The 20,351-nt window shown below is 31.2% G+C and overlaps 1 protein-coding gene and 1 pseudogene across 1 annotated transcript; one reads left to right on the forward strand and one right to left on the reverse strand.

The window, feature by feature from the left end:
• Positions 1 to 9,350: 9,350 nt before the first annotated feature.
• On the reverse strand, positions 9,351 to 10,954 carry LOC123892081 (annotated as a pseudogene).
• Positions 10,955 to 12,159: 1,205 nt separating this feature from the next.
• Positions 12,160 to 13,959, forward strand: LOC123891416 (F-box/kelch-repeat protein At3g06240-like). Its single transcript, XM_045941289.1, has one exon. The coding sequence runs from the start codon at positions 12,212 to 12,214 to the stop codon at positions 13,493 to 13,495; it is 1,284 nt and encodes a 427-aa protein (XP_045797245.1). The 5' UTR covers positions 12,160 to 12,211; the 3' UTR covers positions 13,496 to 13,959.
• Positions 13,960 to 20,351: the final 6,392 nt, after the last annotated feature.

Here is a 20,351-nt window from a genome sequence, read left to right on the forward strand (position 1 = left end):
TTCTTCGCCTTTGTTAATTTTTTATACGCATAATAAATTGCATAGTAGAAAGGATAAAAATACTCTACCAAAAAAAAAAGTATAAAAATACAAATGATAACATTTGTACCAACAAAAAAAGAAAACAAATTTTAAACCAAAAAAAAAAGGTAAACAAATGATTGCATAAAAATAACAATAATTGGTACATTTTCTTATAAAAAATATACAATAAAATAATCAACTCCATTTAAAATAGTTCAACATAACAACGGCAAAGGAACACATGAATAAAACACATAACACAAATAAATAACCAATATTATGTACCAAAAAAATAAATTAAATAACCAACATTAACTCTTGCCATAAGCATAATAAGAGCTAAAAGTTCAAAAGCAAAAGATATAAAAATCCAAAAAAAATCATCACTATGGTCCAACCATCATCATAAACGCGGATTGAACAAACATAAAATTAGGTGTATAGGCAAAGAGAAGAAAAGAGCACACATGAAATAAATGGTGTATTGTCAACAAAAAAAAAAGAAAAAGAAATGTTGTACTTAAAGTGTCCAAAAAAAAAATGGTTTATTCGTAAAAAAAATAATTGTGTACTTACAATTAATTGTTAGAGTTAATATATTCTATTTAAAGTATGTTTTGATAATCTTGATTTTCAAGTGCAACAAAGGAATAAGTCTCACCTTAACAATTATTATCAATCCATCTTAGTCATTAATTAGAATTAAAATCAAAGGTCAAGATTTGGAGTAAGTTATAAAACTTACTCTTGGAGTCAATATAACCCTCCAAGAGTAAGTTTTATAACTTACTCCAAATCTTGACCTTTGATTTTAATTCCAATTATTGGCTAAGATTGAATGATAATAATTATTAAGGTGAGACTTATTGCTTTGTTGCACTGGAAAATAAGGATGATCAAAACATACCTCAAATAGAATGAATTAATGAATTCTTCTACCATAAAAAGAGAAGAAATTAAACCATTAATTATCAAAAATCAAAATTATCAAAATAATGATTCTTCGCCTTTGTTAATTTTTTATACGCATAATAAATTGCATAGTAGAAAGGATAAAAATACTCTACCAAAAAAAAAAATATAAAAATACAAATGATAACATTTGTACCAACAAAAAAAGAAAACAAATTTTAAACCAAAAAAAAAAGGTAAACAAATGATTGCATAAAAATAACAATAATTGGTACATTTTCTTATAAAAAATATACAATAAAATAATCAACTCCATTTAAAATAGTTCAACATAACAACGGCAAAGGAACACATGAATAAAACACATAACACAAATAAATAACCAATATTATGTACCAAAAAAATAAATTAAATAACCAACATTAACTCTTGCCATAAGCATAATAAGAGCTAAAAGTTCAAAAGCAAAAGATATAAAAATCCAAAAAAAATCATCACTATGGTCCAACCATTATCATAAACGCGGATTGAACAAACATAAAATTAGGTGTATAGGCAAAGAGAAGAAAAGAGCACACATGAAATAAATGGTGTATTGTCAACAAAAAAAAAAAGAAAAAGAAATGTTGTACTTAAAGTGTCCAAAAAAAAAAATGGTTTATTCGTAAAAAAAATAATTGTGTACTTACAATTAATTGCTAGAGTTAATATATTATATTTAAAGTATGTTTTGATAATCTTGATTTTCAAGTGCAACAAAGGAATAAGTCTCACCTTAACAATTATTATCAATCCATCTTAGCCATTAATTGGAATTAAAATCAAAGGTCAAGATTTGGAGTAAGTTATAAAACTTACTCTTGGAGTCAATATAACCCTCCTCTTAATTAATAGTTAATTGCTGTAACAATCGCTCTCGTTTCCGCCAAGGTGTTTCGTTCCGTTTCTATCAAGAACGACACCCTAAGTGAGTGTCCATTCTCTTTAATTCCGTCACAAACGTCTCCAACAATAACCGAGTTCCAAATGATGCAATCTTTGCTTGGACAAGCTTCTGGCTGGCCATGGGTACCAAAAATCATCATATCCAAAATAGGTGTAAGATTTTTAGTGAAATGTATGACAACATCATAAACAATCACTCAGGTATATTAAATGTCGTTAGTGTTGTTGTGTGCCTAGTGAAGGGGCATGGATTGTCTCCCGTAGCAGTTTCACGGGAGGAAATAAAGTGTTAATCTATGCCATTCATTTTTTAAATTTTAAATAATAAAAGACTTGCAAGAAAAATATCAATGGTTGTGATTTCATGGGAGGTTGATTTCACGGGAGACAATCTCCTCCCCTAGTGAAGCTTCCTACCAATCTCTTACTTACATTGATCATGATATGGAGATCCTTAATCACAATGTTGCATTTATGTTTGTTTTGTATGATGGAAGGGTTATACCATACACTTTTCACTATGTGATCTTAACGTACTGTTGCATTTATTTTTTCATGGGAGATGAGAGAAGGGTGAAGAGGATAAAAAAATTGATTTTTATAATGTTGATGCGAACCTCGCAGTTTGCATCTTAGAATGCAAACTATTTTTCCCCAATCTTTGCTATTTACACACTCACATTCTAAGTAGCGAGTTATTAAATTGGGAATGCTAGGGGTGCACAGGTGTCAATTTACTACTACTAAGGCAAAAGTAATTCTATGCCCCTTTCCTTGTCCTTTCTTTTTTCGAATAGAAATTTTTTTATTTTTTGGAGATAGTTTGTTGGTTTCTTTTTTTAATAGAAATTTTATGGTTTTTTTTTTTGGATATACATGTTGTAGTAATCGTATATGTTGTTTGTTGTTTATCTGAATTATTAAGATGAATTTTTTTTTAGTAGTGCTTAAATTTTTAGTTACCAAAAAAAAAAAAAATTTAGTCTCATTGTGGATCCGCCTCTCATGTGTCCTACTACTATTTTTTTTTTTTGTAAATATCAATTTTCGTTAAATAAAAATGGCACGACAATATAATTCGGTCAAAAGCTACGTTGGAGGTAAACGAGAGAGGATTCCCTCAATTTTAAAATTCACCGGAGAGAGAGCAGTGGTAATCTGTACCCTTAAAGTTCAATTTCTCCATATTTATTAATATTTTAATTTTTTAATCAAAGGCCAAAATTTTACTGCCTTCCTCATGTAATATGCTCTTGAGGTAAACTATGGGAGGTCGAAATCACTCAATTGAAATTAAGATGATCAAAATCGCACAATTGAAAAAACTAAGAAGATTAAAATTGCTAAATTGAAAATAAAGTGTTTCACATCACATATACTAGAGGGTCAAAAATGCAATTAACACTAATTAATTTCTAAACCCATAATTCAATAAACTACTCGATCCACACTTATGATATTCCAAAGAAGATATTAGGATCAAGAGCTTACAACATTTGCAAACTTTGTCATTTTATTTAAACAAAATACTACATAGCACAATTATATCTACACAAAGTGTCATAGTGACACAAACTACATACTAATTATTAAAGGGTATACCACATCTAGCTATAATAATATACTATAGCTAAAATACCATATGCTTCATCAATTCTCATGATATTGCTTTTGTTCTGCTTTCAAACGTTGTTGAACCATAGATATATAAATTGCAGCTTTCATGTCCACACTTTCATCGGTAGGAAAGTTATCACTCCAAATATCTGTTACTACAATAGAAACTTTCGGGTTCGGCTTTGCGTAGTCGTTGCGGACTACGACAACATGAGATGCTGGGGAAGGAGAAGAATGATTTGGCTTAACATTTGTTGTTGTGTATTCAACTGTTGAAGAAGGTTTTGTTGTTCTAAATAATGGTGCAACCTTTCCTTTCAAGAGTCCTCTACTTCTCTTTCGGTTTGCTTCCATTTTTTATAAATAAATTGTGAATACTCAAAAGACCTAAAAGGAGTATACGGTGCAAATTTGTGTAGATTAGAATGTAGAGGGTATGCGGGTATATATATTGCTCAAAGGTCCTTATTGTGTTTTTTGTTTTTTTTTTTTTAAACAGGTTCCTTATTGTGTTGATTTGGATTATGGATTTGTGGGACCCACTCATACAAATAGTAGTGGACCTGGATTCTGTACAATTAGGAAATTCTACTTCACATTTTCGACACATTAAAAATAGTCAGATAAAGATTAGAGAATTCAATTTGTACTATAATATTTTAAGGGCAAAATTACACTACAGGTCTTTTATCTTATTTTTTTGTAACACTTTGGTCCTTTATCTTTTTTTTGTAACACTTTGGTCCTTTATCTTTTATTTGTAACACTTTAGTCCTTTATTTTTTTTATTTGTAACATTTTAGTCCCTTTTTTTGTAACAGTTTGGTCCTTTATCTTATTTTATTTGTAACACTTTGGTCCTTTATTTTTTATAAATAAATAAGATACGGATCAAAGTGTTACGAAAAAAAAGATAAAGGACCAAATTGTTAAAAAAAAAAATAAAGGACCAAAGTGTTACAAAAAAATAAGATAAAGGACATGTAGTGTAATTTTGCCTATTTTGCCTATTTTAAGTGTATTGGTGTTTGACACCGAATATCCAACACCGAATATCCACAATGAGACATTTGAGTACGTGAAATCACTTTTATTTTCTTAAATTATTATCAGTATCAATGTGTTATTGACGTGTCCAAGATTTTAAATTATTGCGGCCACAATATTATACTATTATTGCGCCTCATATATTCAACAACATCGCACAATTGCGGTGTGATTTTCAATCATATTTACGAACTGCATCGTAACCGCATCAAATAATTTTTAGCCATTGTAATAGCGGCATCAATCCGCGTCTACCATTTCATCTAATCTTCCAAATAAAAATAAAAACTAGACCCCAAAGCCCTTATCTACTTAAGTATTGAAGAAAATTTTGACCATAATACGAAGGCTCTTACAATTATGTATGTCAAAACCTCTAAACGAATATATGTGGAATAAACATAAATATTTCTTTGGTGTGTTAATGTTAAATTATTTCACACTACAATTTTTTTTTACAGCAAAAGTATCATATATTAGAATAATCGAATCAATACAAGAGGTACTAACCCCACAACAGTAGGAAGAGTACAGATAGTACACTGCATTTAATTATAATTATAATATTAGTTGCAATATTCAATAATCGTAATCGCATATCTGCAACTGCAATTTAAAATCTTCGATGTGTCAATGCTCGTGTTACATATGTAATGTAATTTAGTGATAATGGAGATGTGCTTTTTCTCCCAATAATTGGCTATCTTCTTAAGAATTGTTTGTAATCTCTCTGATTTTTGAATTAAAAAGACATAAACCAATGTACACCTATGGCTATGGACGAGGATGGGCTTATGGTCCCCTATCTAAATATCTAGTAGCATATCTCTTTGAACTTGTATTGGTGCCTTGGTTTATTCCTATTGATTATTAATATAGTTTTGTTGTTTCCTAAACTATGATGTTGGTTACTTTTGCTATTAGAATCGATAATATCATTACTTTTTACAAATACTTTATCTAGAAAATACTGCCCTACCAATCTTGGAAAAGGATCAGATTCAATCCAACCATATTAAATTTCTTCTTATCTGGTTAATTAGGCTGAATAAAACACATGCTTCTCTTAATATCTATTTGTTAAGTTTTAATCATGCATCTTATGAAAATTAATAATATAGTTTGCTTGATTTAGGAGTTTTGCATAAAGGAATACATGGATTCCACATATGATTGATAATTTAGACTTTAGAGTAGATGAATTTATGCTTCCATCCACTAAACCAAAACTTTTCTATAATATATATTTTTTGTGAAAGAAGCTTTTCTACTAATATAAAAAAAAAGTACTTAGTTATAGTTATAATATGTACCATCACCTCAATAAGATACGAGAAAGCCTAAGAATTTGTTAGTATTTAGTGTATTTAGGAAAATTGACTGTTTAAGCACTTTTTGGGGACTATAATTCAACTAATGACCTGCCATGGAATAAAGGAAATACCATATCTTCAAAAAGACTATATAGAAAGTAAGATCATATATGGATGATGGATAAGAATGGATTAGTATTTTAATTTAAAGGATTTCATGCAAATTATGTTTTTGATAATTTAAATATGATGTGAAGAAGATTTCCTTCTTGAACTTGGTTGGGTTTTGATGATAACAAACTCACATCACAAAAGAAGAAAGCTTATGAAGACCAAGAATTAGACTTAGTATTTAACTTATTTTGTAAGTATGGTCTTTATCTTTGATTTATCATTTTTAATAATTAATTACAAATAAGTTTCTAAGTTAAATATAAGGGTCCATATGAAGCAAGCTCGTTAAATTATGTACTCGCATACTTAGTACTTGTGATCAAACCTATTTAGGAAAACTTATGAAAACTGTATAACATGATGATCAATTGTTTTCAACTTATTTTCAAACTTAATAAACACCAAGTAAATTCACTTCTCTTGTGCCCTTCCTTAATTAACCTTCTTCAACTTTATGTTATTGTAACCTTAGAGAGGTTGGGTTTGTTGGACCATGAGGGAGAGGCGGAGAGCCTTACAACTTGAGCAACTTCAAGTGATTTTGATAGCATATCTTTACCAAAAGATTTTAAGACATTAGGTTTATGTGTTACTCACACTTATAAATAGATCTCAACACATTTCCCCTCAAGTGTGATTATTTTCGTGTCCACGATCAATCATCATTCACTTATTGCTCCCACATCAAATTGAATCGATTATGTGAGATGGAGTCTCATTGAGTTGAATATTACGCTAAGAGCAGCCACATGAAAGACTTTTGATACCACACTTAATTTCACCCAAAATCTTAAGTCATTAGATTTATATGTTCTCTTACTTAAATGTTCCTAAACATCAACTCTTCAAACTAATATAAAACTTAACTCACACTTGATAGATCTCATCATCTTCTCTCAAGTGTGACTCTCTCTGTATTCACCAGCTATCACCAACCTCTTATTATTCTCCCCTCAAGTCGAATCAGGCTTTAATACCAATGTTGGGTCATTGAGGGGGAGTGTCACTAAATTGGATCAACATATTGGACTAAGAACAATCAAATGATTGACTTTTGAAAACATATTTTCATAAAAAAAATTAAGGCATTAACTTTTATTTTTTTGTTGTTGCTAGTGCAGTTATTATGTAAACTTGATCTTATAATTATAGCCAACAAATTAACAATTAAATTGGACTATTATTATATACTATAAATTAACAGAAAATTTGAGGTACCAAAAATTTGAATGAACCTTTGAAAAACTTGATGCACCTGTCCAAAACCAACCTTACCGACGTACATCAAATAAGATTACCACTCAAGGAACCTTTGGTAGAAAAAAAGTAGTGAAAAAAGCTATGTTCCAAAATTTTCCAGGATAGAATCTCAGTATACTAATAATGCATGCTTCTTGATTACAAAGATATTGCGTATGATTGTGGTACCAATAATGGCATCAAATTGCTATACGTGGATGAGGTATAGCTTTTTCATCTTTTTTGCTTTCTTGTTTGTATGTCCAAATGTATGATATTGAATTCTTTCCTTTCTTTAGTATGATTGAGCTAGCCACGGTTAAGAGTAAAACGGTCATGCCCACTTGCTAAATTGGCTTGTATTGCTTTACTCGATCATGTGCTAAAGAAGAGACAAGGGTCCTAAAGTTGTTCAGGATTCAGGGATAAGATATTCCAACTATATATTTAGTGTCTAGTCGTACATCGAACCATTGTAAGTTGCCTTTGTTTTTATTCTTTTATTTTTATTTTTATTGAATGATCTCAGCATAGTGATTAGTTTATCTCCCGGGAAGATAATGTGGTGGCAAGTGTGAGTTAAGTCTCACATTGTTTAGAAAAGTGGAGGTTGAACATTTTATAAGTGAGAGGACCAATAAACCTAACACCTTAAAGTTTTGGGTTAATGTCTGGTGTCCAACTCGCTTGTAGAGTTGTTCTTAAGTCCAATGTAGATGATCCCCCGCTGCCCCCTCGTGACCCAACAAATAACTCAGTTTCTAGAATATAGTATTATAAATGTAAGAGGTTGGATTCAAAATCCGAGATTCCTAAATTATTCGGTTCAAAGAGTGAATTTCCAGCCACACGGTTCGATTCTCTACTTGCTGTGTCTTGTCACAGGGGGTTGGTACTTGAATCGGTTCGTGTTGGTGGACGATTCATTCTCATTTTGGAGATGTGAAAGCTCATGCATCAGTCTTTTGGGTTCGTTGGAGAGTCCCGATGGTGTTTGCGCATTTGTGTCTATTTCTTTAGACCACTTTTGTATTTGATTTGTATGTATATCCATCTGGATTGATTATGGGGTATGACTGAGTTTGGTTTGACCCCCCAATATTTTGTATTTCCTTTTATTTTTAGTTTAATATATCTAGGGCGTTGCACTTGTTTGCACCCCTATATTTTTAAAAAAAGTTTATAACTTTGTTTTCTCCTTTTGGGCTAAAGTTTAGATTGGGCCTCATTATATGTTTGTGTTGGACCTTTCTTATACAAGAACTTTTCTCTTAATTAGACTCTCTAACTACTCTCAACCCTCTCAAATTTCCATTTTGCCCCTTTGATACGGTACAAAATCTATGTTCCAAACCACATTTGTGATTGAATTCTAGAATTCGCTCGCTAGGTATCATAATCGACATTGTGGTACGGAGGGAGTAGTTTTTATTGATTCAAAAAAACTAGTAGTTTTTATAATCAGTTGAATTCTATCTTCAATTTCGTTTGAATGTAACCAAGAAGAGTTTTGATTGCTGCAATAAGGAAGCAGAAGTGGAAATTGAAGGTTGAAGTTGGATTTGGAGCTCAAACAACCAAGTCAAGTAAACTCATCAAGCTAAAGGTGAGTTCCTATAGTAAATGATAGTGGATAACACATGTAGTGATTAGTTTAACTGTTCATGAGGAATTTAGAAATTCTCTTTTCTTCAGCAACAAGAATTGGCAATATTTTTTTTTTTTTTTTTGAACCAAGAATTGAATTGGCAATATTAGAACAACTATATAGCTTATAATTAGTTAAGTGATGACTTTATGTGACACAAGTTTGACTTTAAAAGTCAACCATACTTTTAAATGCAGTTTTGTTCTATCAGAACTTTACATGATGCTTGAATGTGGAAGTGAATGACATATTAGCAGAAAAATTAAGCATTGATGGATAAACTTAACCATTTAAGTATGTATACATTTTAAAAAATAAGCAGTGACATTAAGATGAGATGTTGTATTAGCAGCCCAATATGCCCATATCTCTAGCCACTGTGAAACTTCTAACCCTAGCAAACAATGCATCCGTGATTCATAGTTAAAACTTCACCAAAGTATTCTCAGACAGCTAGCAAAAGGGCATTCTTGACGCAAGAAGATTTTTTTTCTCCTGGACAACTTCAAACTAGATGGAGTTATATCCCTCCATGACGGCCTTGAAATAACCATTGAGGCAACAACATTAGCATCCACATTATTATGATAGCTCAAATTGATCTCTCTTAATTGTGTACAGTTTTCTATGACATGCTTCACTCCTTTTTCCGTGACATTATTACAACATTTCAGTAACAGTTGCAAAACTCCACGACAATGCTTTGAGATTACGTAGAGTGTTTTATCATCAACTTTTGTATGCGACAAGTTCAACACTTCTAGTTTGGGAACTTCAAAGTTTAACTCAACTTACTCAAGTAATTTCAATTGTGAACAACTGGTTAAATTCAAATGTATAATCTTACGACATATCTTTAAAACTTGACAAATACCTTCTTCAGATATGTTACTGCAATAGCTCAAATTAAGTAGCTGTAAATTGGGAAATACGGAAACAAACATTTTGATTCTTTCATCTCTTAACGTATGATTATATGCCAAACAGAGAGACTTTAACTGAGGGATTATGGCAACATCCATAAAAGGATTAGAATTTTCTACCCAATATGCGTGCCTTAAACTGATCTCACTAAGTTTAGTCAAAAAAAAAAACTGATCTCACTAAGTGAAGGACCGTTGTTAAACAGTGCAAAAAATGTTGCATTGTCTGGCAATTCAGTATAACGGTGGTCAAAGGATAGAGACCTTAAAGTTGGTCTCTCGCGTAGAGCAGAAGCAACACCGGCATTGGTTATGTGATCACAGTTAAGTATGATGGCCTCCTCGAGAAGCTTCCAGTTTTTGAACAAGTGGAATAGCGATTGATCATTGATATATTTATGACGACTGAGATTAACCTTTCGGATTTTGTAAAGTTTCGATGAAAGAGCCTTTACTCCATTAAGTAAGCTTTCATATTTTTCTTCTGACTCTATTTTGGGGTTGCTGAGGTCAAGTTCCTCGAGCAAAGGGAAACAATCAGCGATGAGAACCATGACAGTGCCATTGAAGGATTTACTATAGGAGCAAGTGAGAGAGGTCAAACTTGCAATGTTTTGAGAGAAAGTTCGCAACCCATCGACAGGAATGGGTTTGTGGGAGATATTGAGCGAGGTGAGCTTCAATGGAAAATGAGAGATTTCTTCAAGAAGCGCGTTGATTTCTTCGAGGTGATCACTAACAAAGCCCGAGAGGTTGAGGGAGATGATGTTGGTGAACCTTTGGAAGAGGCGAGTTGAACTTGAATTGTAGAAAGTGAGAGAGAATCGAAAACGGTCGGTGATGGAGAGGAACCGTTTGGAGACGATGGAAATTGAATCCAAATAGTTGTAGTTGTGGTCGTCCCTAATGATGAATTTGAAAATAGATTCCCAACACTCGTCGGGTAAGTAAAAGTTAAACTCAGTGACAAGCTTCCTTTTTTTGCTTCTTGTTTGAATGGAAGAAGCAATTTGTTGTGAAGAAGATATGAAGGTGGGTACGTAAAAATCAAAATCTGTATCAACGCTCCTAATTCTTCTTTTACTTCTTCTTGTTGTGTGTCTTTTTTCCATTGTTGAATTCTTCTAGTATGAATGCAGCCGTGCGCAAACCCTAATCTCTATAGGTTAGAAGAATCTATAGGAGACAATTAAAATTGACTGTATGTGAAAGTTGGATTTTTGGATATAGTAGTACAAAGGAGTGTATTGGAGCGAGATTTTAAAAGATTTTTTTGATAAAAAAAAACCTTAAAAATTTTAAAAGATTTTGTTAGATTTTATTGACTTTGTAAGATTTTAAAAGTTTTTTTTAAAAGACTTTTTTAATCAGGATTCTTAACTCAAGATTCTACGTAATAGACTTCTAACACCGATTTTTAAAATTTCACTGTATTTTATGGATTTTTAAAATTTCAGAAGATTAATCAATTTCAAACAAAAAAAAAATAAAGAAGTTGCAAAATTTTTTTTTTTTTAATATCGTTCAGTGCAGTTTTTTCTTTTTCTTTGGATTTCTTCTTTGTTTCTATTTTTATTGTTTATATTTTTCTTTTTGATTGTTGCCATGAAAACAAAGTGAGATTGGAGAACAATATATACAAAAACATGATTTTCTTTCTCCCAAAATGCATGGATCTGATTGAAGTGATAATTGCAGTAATGTGTTGTTCCCAGTAAATAAAGGGAAGAGTCGGAAATCTATGAGAAAACCGAATGTCCAGTTATTTTGAGGTTAAAGAAATATGGACCCGTTTGGATTAACTTATTTTTGAGTTTATGCAAACAGCTTATGCAACTTTTATGTATTATTATAAGTTTGTCAATGTAGCTTATGCAATTTTTATGTATTATTATGAGTCTCCACTCTCCAATCTTTATTATATATAAATGGTTGACTATACTATAGCTAATCAATAAAGTTTTAATTTCTTTTCGCCAAATAAAATAATATTAGTTAGTAGTTTATTTTATTGAAGGAATATTATTAGTTAGTTATTTTTTTAAGGAGAATATATTATTAGTTAGTTGTTACCGGTGAAACAGGTTGGAATATTCGTGTTTACTTCCTCATAATTTCTGAGTTTCCCTTTTGCATGCTACAAATCAATGTGAATATATAAATATTACAGTCAAATATTATATGTCTAAAGAATATTGTTATTAATAATTAATTACCAAAGACTAAATCACTAGCAACGTACACGTTATTTGGTAAGAATCATGCATTGCAAACTTATCTATAAGTATTTCCAATTCTCTTCCAAACAAGCACACAATCACCATTCAAAAAATCATAGTTTACTACGTACCCTCAACAATCAAAGAATCATGCTTTCTTTTTTCATTTTTTACTTTCTTCTATTTTTAGCAATCAACAAAATTCTTTATACCAAACTACCATTGTTCTTGAAACTTCAAAGAACCAAAAAGGATATAATAAGAAGAAGCATGGATAATTTGCCACAAGAATTGGTATCAAACATCCTCTCAAGGTTACCATCAAGAGAGTTGTTGAAAACCAAATGTGTTTGCAAATCATGGTATAATCTTATAACTAATCCTTATTTTACAACCAATTACTATTCTTTCCACAACAAAATCCATAGCCATAATCTCTTAGTCATTCAAAGACCCTTAATTTCTAGCCTCAAAACTAACATTTCTCTTCTTTCTCCCACTTTAAACGATCCAAAAAATCATGTTTCATCTTCTCTTATAAATCTTCCTAAAGAATACATTTCTGACCATAAATATTGGTCAGAAATCATAGGACCATGCAATGGCATTTACGTACTTCAAGGAAATCCAAATGTTATGATGAATCCTTCTTTAGGACAGTTCAAAACTTTACCGGAATCTCATTTGATAGATTCTTCAAATGGTATTTATTCTCTCACTGATTATGCTAGTTTTGGTTTTGACCCTAAAACTAATGACTACAAAGTTATTGTCCTAAAAGATGTTTGGTTAAAGGAAACAGACGAAAGACAAAAAGGGTATTGGACAAGTGAGTTATATAGTCTTAATTCAAATTCTTGGAGAAAGCTTGATTCTAAAGCTCTTCCTCTTCCTATCGAAATACGCAGTTCGTCGTCTCAAGTTTATACTTATGTGAACCATTGTTGTCATTGGTGGAGCTTTGTTAATCATGAGAATTCTTTAGGTACAAAACAAGATTTTGTGTTGTCATTTGATATGGTCAATGAAGTTTTTAGAAAAATTAAAGTACCAAGAATATGTGAGTCTTCAAATGAAACATTTGCAACATTAGTACCCTTTGAGGAATCTTGTACAATTGGTGTCATTGTAAGAGGAAATGTGAAGAAACATTTTGATGTTTGGATGATGAAAGATTATTGGAATGAAGGGTCTTGGATTAAGCAATATAGTATTGATCCTATAGAATTAGTGATTAATCATAGGTTTATGGGGGTAATTGGGAGTAATAATTTTCTTTGGAAATGTAGTGATGATGATGATGGACTGGTGTTGCATGAACATGAGTCACAAAAAACAAGGGGTATAAAAGTCAATGACAATGGAAAGTATGATGATTCATTCAGAGCTGTGGTATACAAGGAGAGCCTTGTTTCTCTTCAAAGGGGGAATTAAATTATTCAATTCAAATGTCCCACTAAGGGTACCAATTCCCACCAATGCTATCGATACTCGGTGATTTAATGGTGATTGACGTTGAATTTGATAGGAAAGATCATTGTTCAATTTCCTACAATTGTGATTGGAAGAGGCTGGAACCACTTGATATCAGAACTGACATCCAAACCAAAATTAAAAAAAAAAAAAGAAAACACGGTTCAATAAACCGAATACTGGTAGTGAAAAGAAAAATGTACCACTATGAGGGTGTAAGTTATTTTTTAATGTATTCACTTTTTTACTAATTAATTAGTTTGATATGGTAGATAAAATAGTGTTTAATTTTAATATATGTTATTTTCTATTATATCTTTTATCTAAAAGCATATATCATGCTGTTTATATATACGGCATGTTTGGCAAAAACAGAGTATGAAGTCAGGGGATAGGGAAATGAGTTAGGTGATTAGGTCATAACAGATAAGTAAGCAAATTAAATTATAATTGTTTGATACTATTAACTATTGAATTAATTGATAAATATCAAATTACATATAAATATATTTTTAATCAACAATTAGATTTATGATTAAAAAAATAAACAATTACTGTAGATTATTTCATTTAGTAAGGATATAAAATAATAAACTACAAATTCAAACTTACTTCAAGTAGCATCTCAAAACAATTCCAAGTTAGTTGAATTTACGATCTAAGCTATTATTTTTCATCCCTACTTATAAGTAAATTTGGTGAAAGGAAAAATATATATTTTATTTAAAATTTGGATGAAATATATTAATTTTTTAACTCACTTTTATTTATAATTAGAGAAAACTTGGTGCGAATCGGGATACATATGCTCATGCTCATCCCACCACCACCACTGTTGCCGACCTCACCACCACTATGTCGCCAGTCCTCACTACCACCCTGTTTAGAGAGAGAGAGAGAGGCCGAAGAAGAGAGAGTAAAGGGAAGTAAGAGGGGGGCCACATAAGACAACGGGGGATAGATAGATAGAGATGTTAGATTGTAATATCATAACTAGAAGTTTAGTTTGTTAGATTGAATAAAGTTGATTACAACTAACTTTGTATTTTTTTTTTCAATTTTAGTTTTAATTTTGTTTTAATTGATTTACAATCACAATTAAAATTAAAAACAATTTAAACATTGAGTTAATTTTGTAACTTTTAATATGATAGGGATTTAGTTAAAATATTAATAGATATAAAGATGCATGGTAAGTACCATATAAATGGTTTGTAACATATAATTCAAAGTAAGTTAACAATGCATCCTCATTGGCCAGATTAGGACTGCCCCAAAACAGTCTAAAAAAGGGCTGCACCATAAAATTTTCCTTCAAATTATGTATTGGTTAAAAATTTGACTAAATAATTAATTTGGACTCATTAATTTTTGTTTAAACCGTCATTTTGTTTTTAAGAGGGATATATGAGTTTGTAATATTTATTTATATATACAGTATTTTTTTATGACAAATCCCCAAGTTCAAAAAAAAAAAAAAAAAAAATCCCCAAGTTCATGAAACGCACCACATTTCATATGGTGACCAACAAATTGATTATTGATAAGGATACGTCCCAACAAATTAAGTATTAAATGAGAAGATTATTCGCCAATGCATGTGCAAGAAGTATCACGAGAAAAGCTTCATGTTGTACATTAATAAAGAAGCATTAAATGAGCACAAAGTTTTTTTTTTTTTGAAAAAGTTAAATTAGCTTAGCTAAATTGACACCAGAGAGAATCGAACATAAGACTTTAAAGAGGAGCACACTATCAAGTTCTAAGTCAATACCACCAGATCAACCGGTTATAAATGAGCACAAAGTTAAAACCAATGCATGTACGAGAGACCAAGGAGAATCTGAAGCTTGGATGTCACTTATAGCAAGTTATCCTCTGGGGTTAGCAAGTTGCTTGCATGTCACCCATATTGAATACAAGATACTACACTTTTATCCAAAATCTTAACACAATAGATTTATGACTCATTTCACTTATAAAGTGTTTTACCCTTTTTTGAACCATCTAGAGAATAAATTGTTGTATGTATTTTGTTTATAGGCTTAAATGCAGTTTTACCACCCTATTTTAAAAAATGCGGAATTTTACCCCCCCTATTTTATAATTTGTTGGATTTTGCCCCCCACCAAAATTCTGCACAAAATCTGATTCTGAGCCTCAAGTTCAAAGTTTCGCACATAACTCAATTTGGATCAATAATTCACAAAACTGATACCGAAACGACCGTAATCGAGTTAGCTTTCCACAGAATCAAACCCCACTAAATTTGGAGTTATAGAGAAAAATTAATTACCGTTTTAGTGAAGGTCTGTCCAATTACTAATTCTGCGGAAATCTACTTGTGACCTTCAAATTCAACATCTTCTACCGAACGCATCGTAACTCCAAATTCGACAAAATTGAAATGAAAACAAGGGTAATTTCGTTAGCTTTCCATACATGTAATTAGTATTCAAAAATGAGGTATAGGGTGAGAGGCATGACAAAAATATCAGTAGTAGTTTCATACGATAATTAATTTGAACATACCTTCACTAAAACGGTAATTAATCTCTCTCTGTAACTACAAATTTATTGAAGTTTGATTCTGTGAAAAATAACTCGATTGCGGTCGTTTTGGTACTAGTTTGGTGAATTATTGATCCAAATTGAGTCCTGTGCGAAGCTTTGAACTTGAGGTTCAGAAGCAGATTTTGTGCAGAATTTTGGTGGGGGGTAAAATCCAACAAATTATAAAATAGGGGGGCTAAAATTCCACATTTTTCAAAACAGGGGGGGTAAAACTGCATTTAAGTCTTGTTTATATTTGGGCATTTGATTTATTTTGATTTTTGTTATTGTAATATTAATAACAATTGACACTAATTTTGGTTTTGTTTTGAAGGTTTCCACTCAGGATTCGATGTCTCAAGTTGTTGATTTAGATGATAATTCTGATACAGGTTTCTATTGTATCTGCTAAGAAAAATCTATTCATTGCCTTCTCTGAGTTTGATGATATGCAAATTCTTCAAAGGTCAACAAACTTTCCCAAAATTTAGTGGTTGCTGCCTAGATTCCTATTTGTCAATCCTGTAGTTTAAATAATTGTGTTGTTTAGTTGTTTTATTTCGAGGTTGTAATATAAGAATTTTCTATGAATTTGATATTTATGTTAATTGTGTTTTGATGTTTAACGTTGTTTATCTATTATGGTTATTTTAATTATGTTAATCGAGTTCTATCAAAATAAGTTGGGAGTTTGTCATGATAAGTCACTTTTATTATCTTAGAATATAGTATAAAATATAATTGTTTATGTATATTGTACATAAATATGTGTATTTTCGTCATAACAATTATTTCGTGTTGCCTATTTTTTCGTGTTAACAAAGAAATGAATTTTAACATGAGATTGGTAAAGTTTTTGTTTATAATTTTCATAAATCCACATTAAAATCTTTAAAAAAAATTAATTATATTAAAACGATATGATATTTTATAATCGATCGATTTATTTTTAGCAAAAATGCGGGTAACGGGTACGAGAATGAGTACTTAGGTACCCATAGGGTATGGGGACGGGGACAAAGGTTGCTACCCACGCGGGTATGGGATGAGTACTATAGTACCCTACCCATATCCTACTCATTGTCATCCCTAAACCATAGCTTTTATATTTCTTTGTACCGCGATAGCCTTTGACTTTAGAGACATTGGAGATTTGTATTTTTTTTTTTTAATAAGTGTAGGTTTGGATAAATTGATTTGGGTTTAAATTTTTAAGAAGTAAACAAAAGATATTAAATTAAGTTAAGTATATGGTGTGTAAAGCAAATATAAATCAAGATTGCAAAATAAAATATAAAATAAAAACAACTTTTTTACCCAAATTTTAACCTCAAACAAAGTAAAAGATTATATCACGAAGTTCAAATAAAAAATAAACTGTTCTTTTTACTCTCCATCCACCACGACGACAAAAATTTTACTTTTCAAACAATACATCAATTGGTGGTTTTTTTAGCACAAAAATCTTATTATTTTTTTATTTTCATATGCTCCAAAAAGTAACTTGTAGACCTAACTTCCGTAAAAAAAACTTGTCGACCTACCCTAATCTTCTGCTAGGGTTTACGGCTGTCCAAACAATAAAAGTGAGTTAAACGAATGTAGGTTCCAAAAATTAAAGAACATTTCGGATCGTAGGTTTTAAACGAAACTGAATAAAAATTAAAAATATTTTTGGATTTTTAGGGGTCTGGATGCATTTCAGAGGCCTAAAGAGCAACTTTCTAAGCATTTATGAAAAAGTGAACCCTTTTGCTACAATATTTGAGTTTAATACTAATTTTTTACACGATTAAGCAATTTATTCGCACAATTGTTCTCTTTGAAGACATGATAAAATTGAACAATATTGAGACAATTAGAAAATTTCATGACTCTGTGCTGATTAAGATATTTGTTAGCTGATTTGGAACACCTATTTTTATTTATTTGAAAATACACAAAATATTACGCACAAGAAATGAAACGCATAAAGGGATGAATTAAATTGAGATTTCAAAGAATACGTGAGAGTTAGAGATAGCACCCTTAATTACTTACTTAATGGGCCAAATCCCTTACTAGTTGGATCAATCAATTATTAGTACCTCAAATTTTTACATTTTAAAAATTCAAAACGTAAGAAAACGGATGAGAAGATGGTAAACTACATCAAACGTAATTAACACTTTTTTATTTTTTTTATTTTAACCCTTTAATTCTTAAGAAAAGGGAATTCTGATAATTCAAATTCGACTGCAAGATAAATAAAATTCGACAAAATATAACGTAAAGCATACATATATTGACAATAGTTTTTTTACTGAGAAAACAATGAAGTATCCTTATTTATTTTATGGATGATTTGCTTGTGGGGGTTAATATCACTAGAGATGGCAGAAAAACCCAAACCCGTGAGACCCACCCGAACCCAAACCCAAGTTAACGGGCGAAACCCGAATTGACTGGGTTTGGGTTTGGGTTTGGGTGACACCCGAAAATATGGGTGTGGGTTTGGTATCACTCAAACCCACACCCGAAACTCATACACCCACCCGAAATATGTTAAAATTACCTAAATACCCCCACATATATATATATAAGTGTAAAAGTAAAATTAGGTTTTTCACAAACCACAAACCAAAATTGTGTTTGAATTTTGCTTGAAAGTTGGAAGAACTTAATTTTGGTTTAGTTGTAATTTAATTTCTTGAAAGACTATTTTGTAATTTTAAATTCCCTTGTAATTTTAAACCTATGTTTTTGCTAAGTGATTGACAATATGTTTAAATTCCATTGGTTTTGCTTAAATTTACCTTGTTTTGCCTAAATTTGCAAAGTAGTACAAAATGTGTTGTGGGTTTGGGTTTGGGTGTAAAAAACCCGAACCCAATGGGTGTGGGCGTGGGTGTGATTTTGCCACCCGAACAGATTTGGGTTTGGGTTTGGGTGTTGATTTCGGGTGTGGGTTTAGTATCACTCAAACCCGCACCCGTGGGCGCCCATTGCCATCCCTAAATATCACTATACTTTACTACATTATTTAAATTTTAATACTATTCTTTTCACCAAGAGTTTAATACTACTTGTCCTTCATCCATTATCAATTTATAAAATGTTTGTTTCTCAGTCATCGTGAGCTTAACTCAGTTAGTAGAAATATTGCATATATTATGCAGGGTTCGAATTCCGAATACTCAACATATCCACCTTTATGGTGGAATTTCTAGCCACTAAACTAATGAATTAAAAAAAATGTTTGTTTCTCAAAAAAGGAAGGAAAAAAAAATGTCCTCGTGCCCTAGGTGGTTGAGCTGAATTATGTAGGACTTGAGAGGGGCTCCCCTATTCTGTTCGTTTCATGTCCATCATGTTGTTGAATTGTTTCACCAATATTATTTGATTTTCCTATTTGATTGGAACATTTTAACTCCCCATGTTACCACGGCAGGAAGATGATTATAAAGTTAACAAAAAGAGTCATAAGAATATTCAATAATGAGTCCCCGTAAGTTTAGTTTAGTTCATAGAAACATCGTATTATATATGTAACGATCGAGATTCGAACTTAATTGAATTTACTAATTTTAGAATAATTGGACCTTTGTGGTTGTCTTTCCACCTATATTAGGTATAACCAAAGAAAGGTAAAGTTACCAACAGCAAACACATGCTGTTCATTTAACAGTTAATTTGATCCAATTGAAAAATATGATCTTATGAATTGTTCCCTATATAAGCTATGTTCCTTGCACCCTTAACTCGATAACTCTAACTATCTCCTCATTCTTCATTGCAAAAAACATATGTTTTCCTCTATTTAATTTTCTATTTCTTTATTCTATTTTTATATTTAGCTCCTTTTTTATTCTATAATTCTTTACTAGATCTGGATTCTCCGTAACGCTGCACATTATCTATAAGAACGTGAATCAAAGCTTCTCGCTTTGAACTTAAACACAACGGTCTTGTAGCCACTACCATGTGTGTAGCACTGCGGAGATCCAAACCATGTTTTGCTTATATTAACGGTGACAAAAAAGAGTTTAGAATGGGGGATGCTAAATTGTTGTTATAAATGTGGGTTGTATTCAATGTGAAATGTGTATTGCTTTATATTATTTTTCACTATTTGACTATATATGTTTATTTCATATTTTGCTTAACATTCAATTTCATGATTGATTGCTTGCATTAGGAAAGTATATGATGTTGAACGGCGTAGTTTGAACCCCGCCTCTCCTATTTGATGTTGGCTTGGCTCAATCAAATCAAAGTTCTTGAA

Source organism: Trifolium pratense, linkage group LG6 (assembly GCF_020283565.1).
Source record: "Trifolium pratense cultivar HEN17-A07 linkage group LG6, ARS_RC_1.1, whole genome shotgun sequence".
In the NCBI taxonomy this organism is placed as follows: domain Eukaryota; kingdom Viridiplantae; phylum Streptophyta; class Magnoliopsida; order Fabales; family Fabaceae; genus Trifolium; species Trifolium pratense.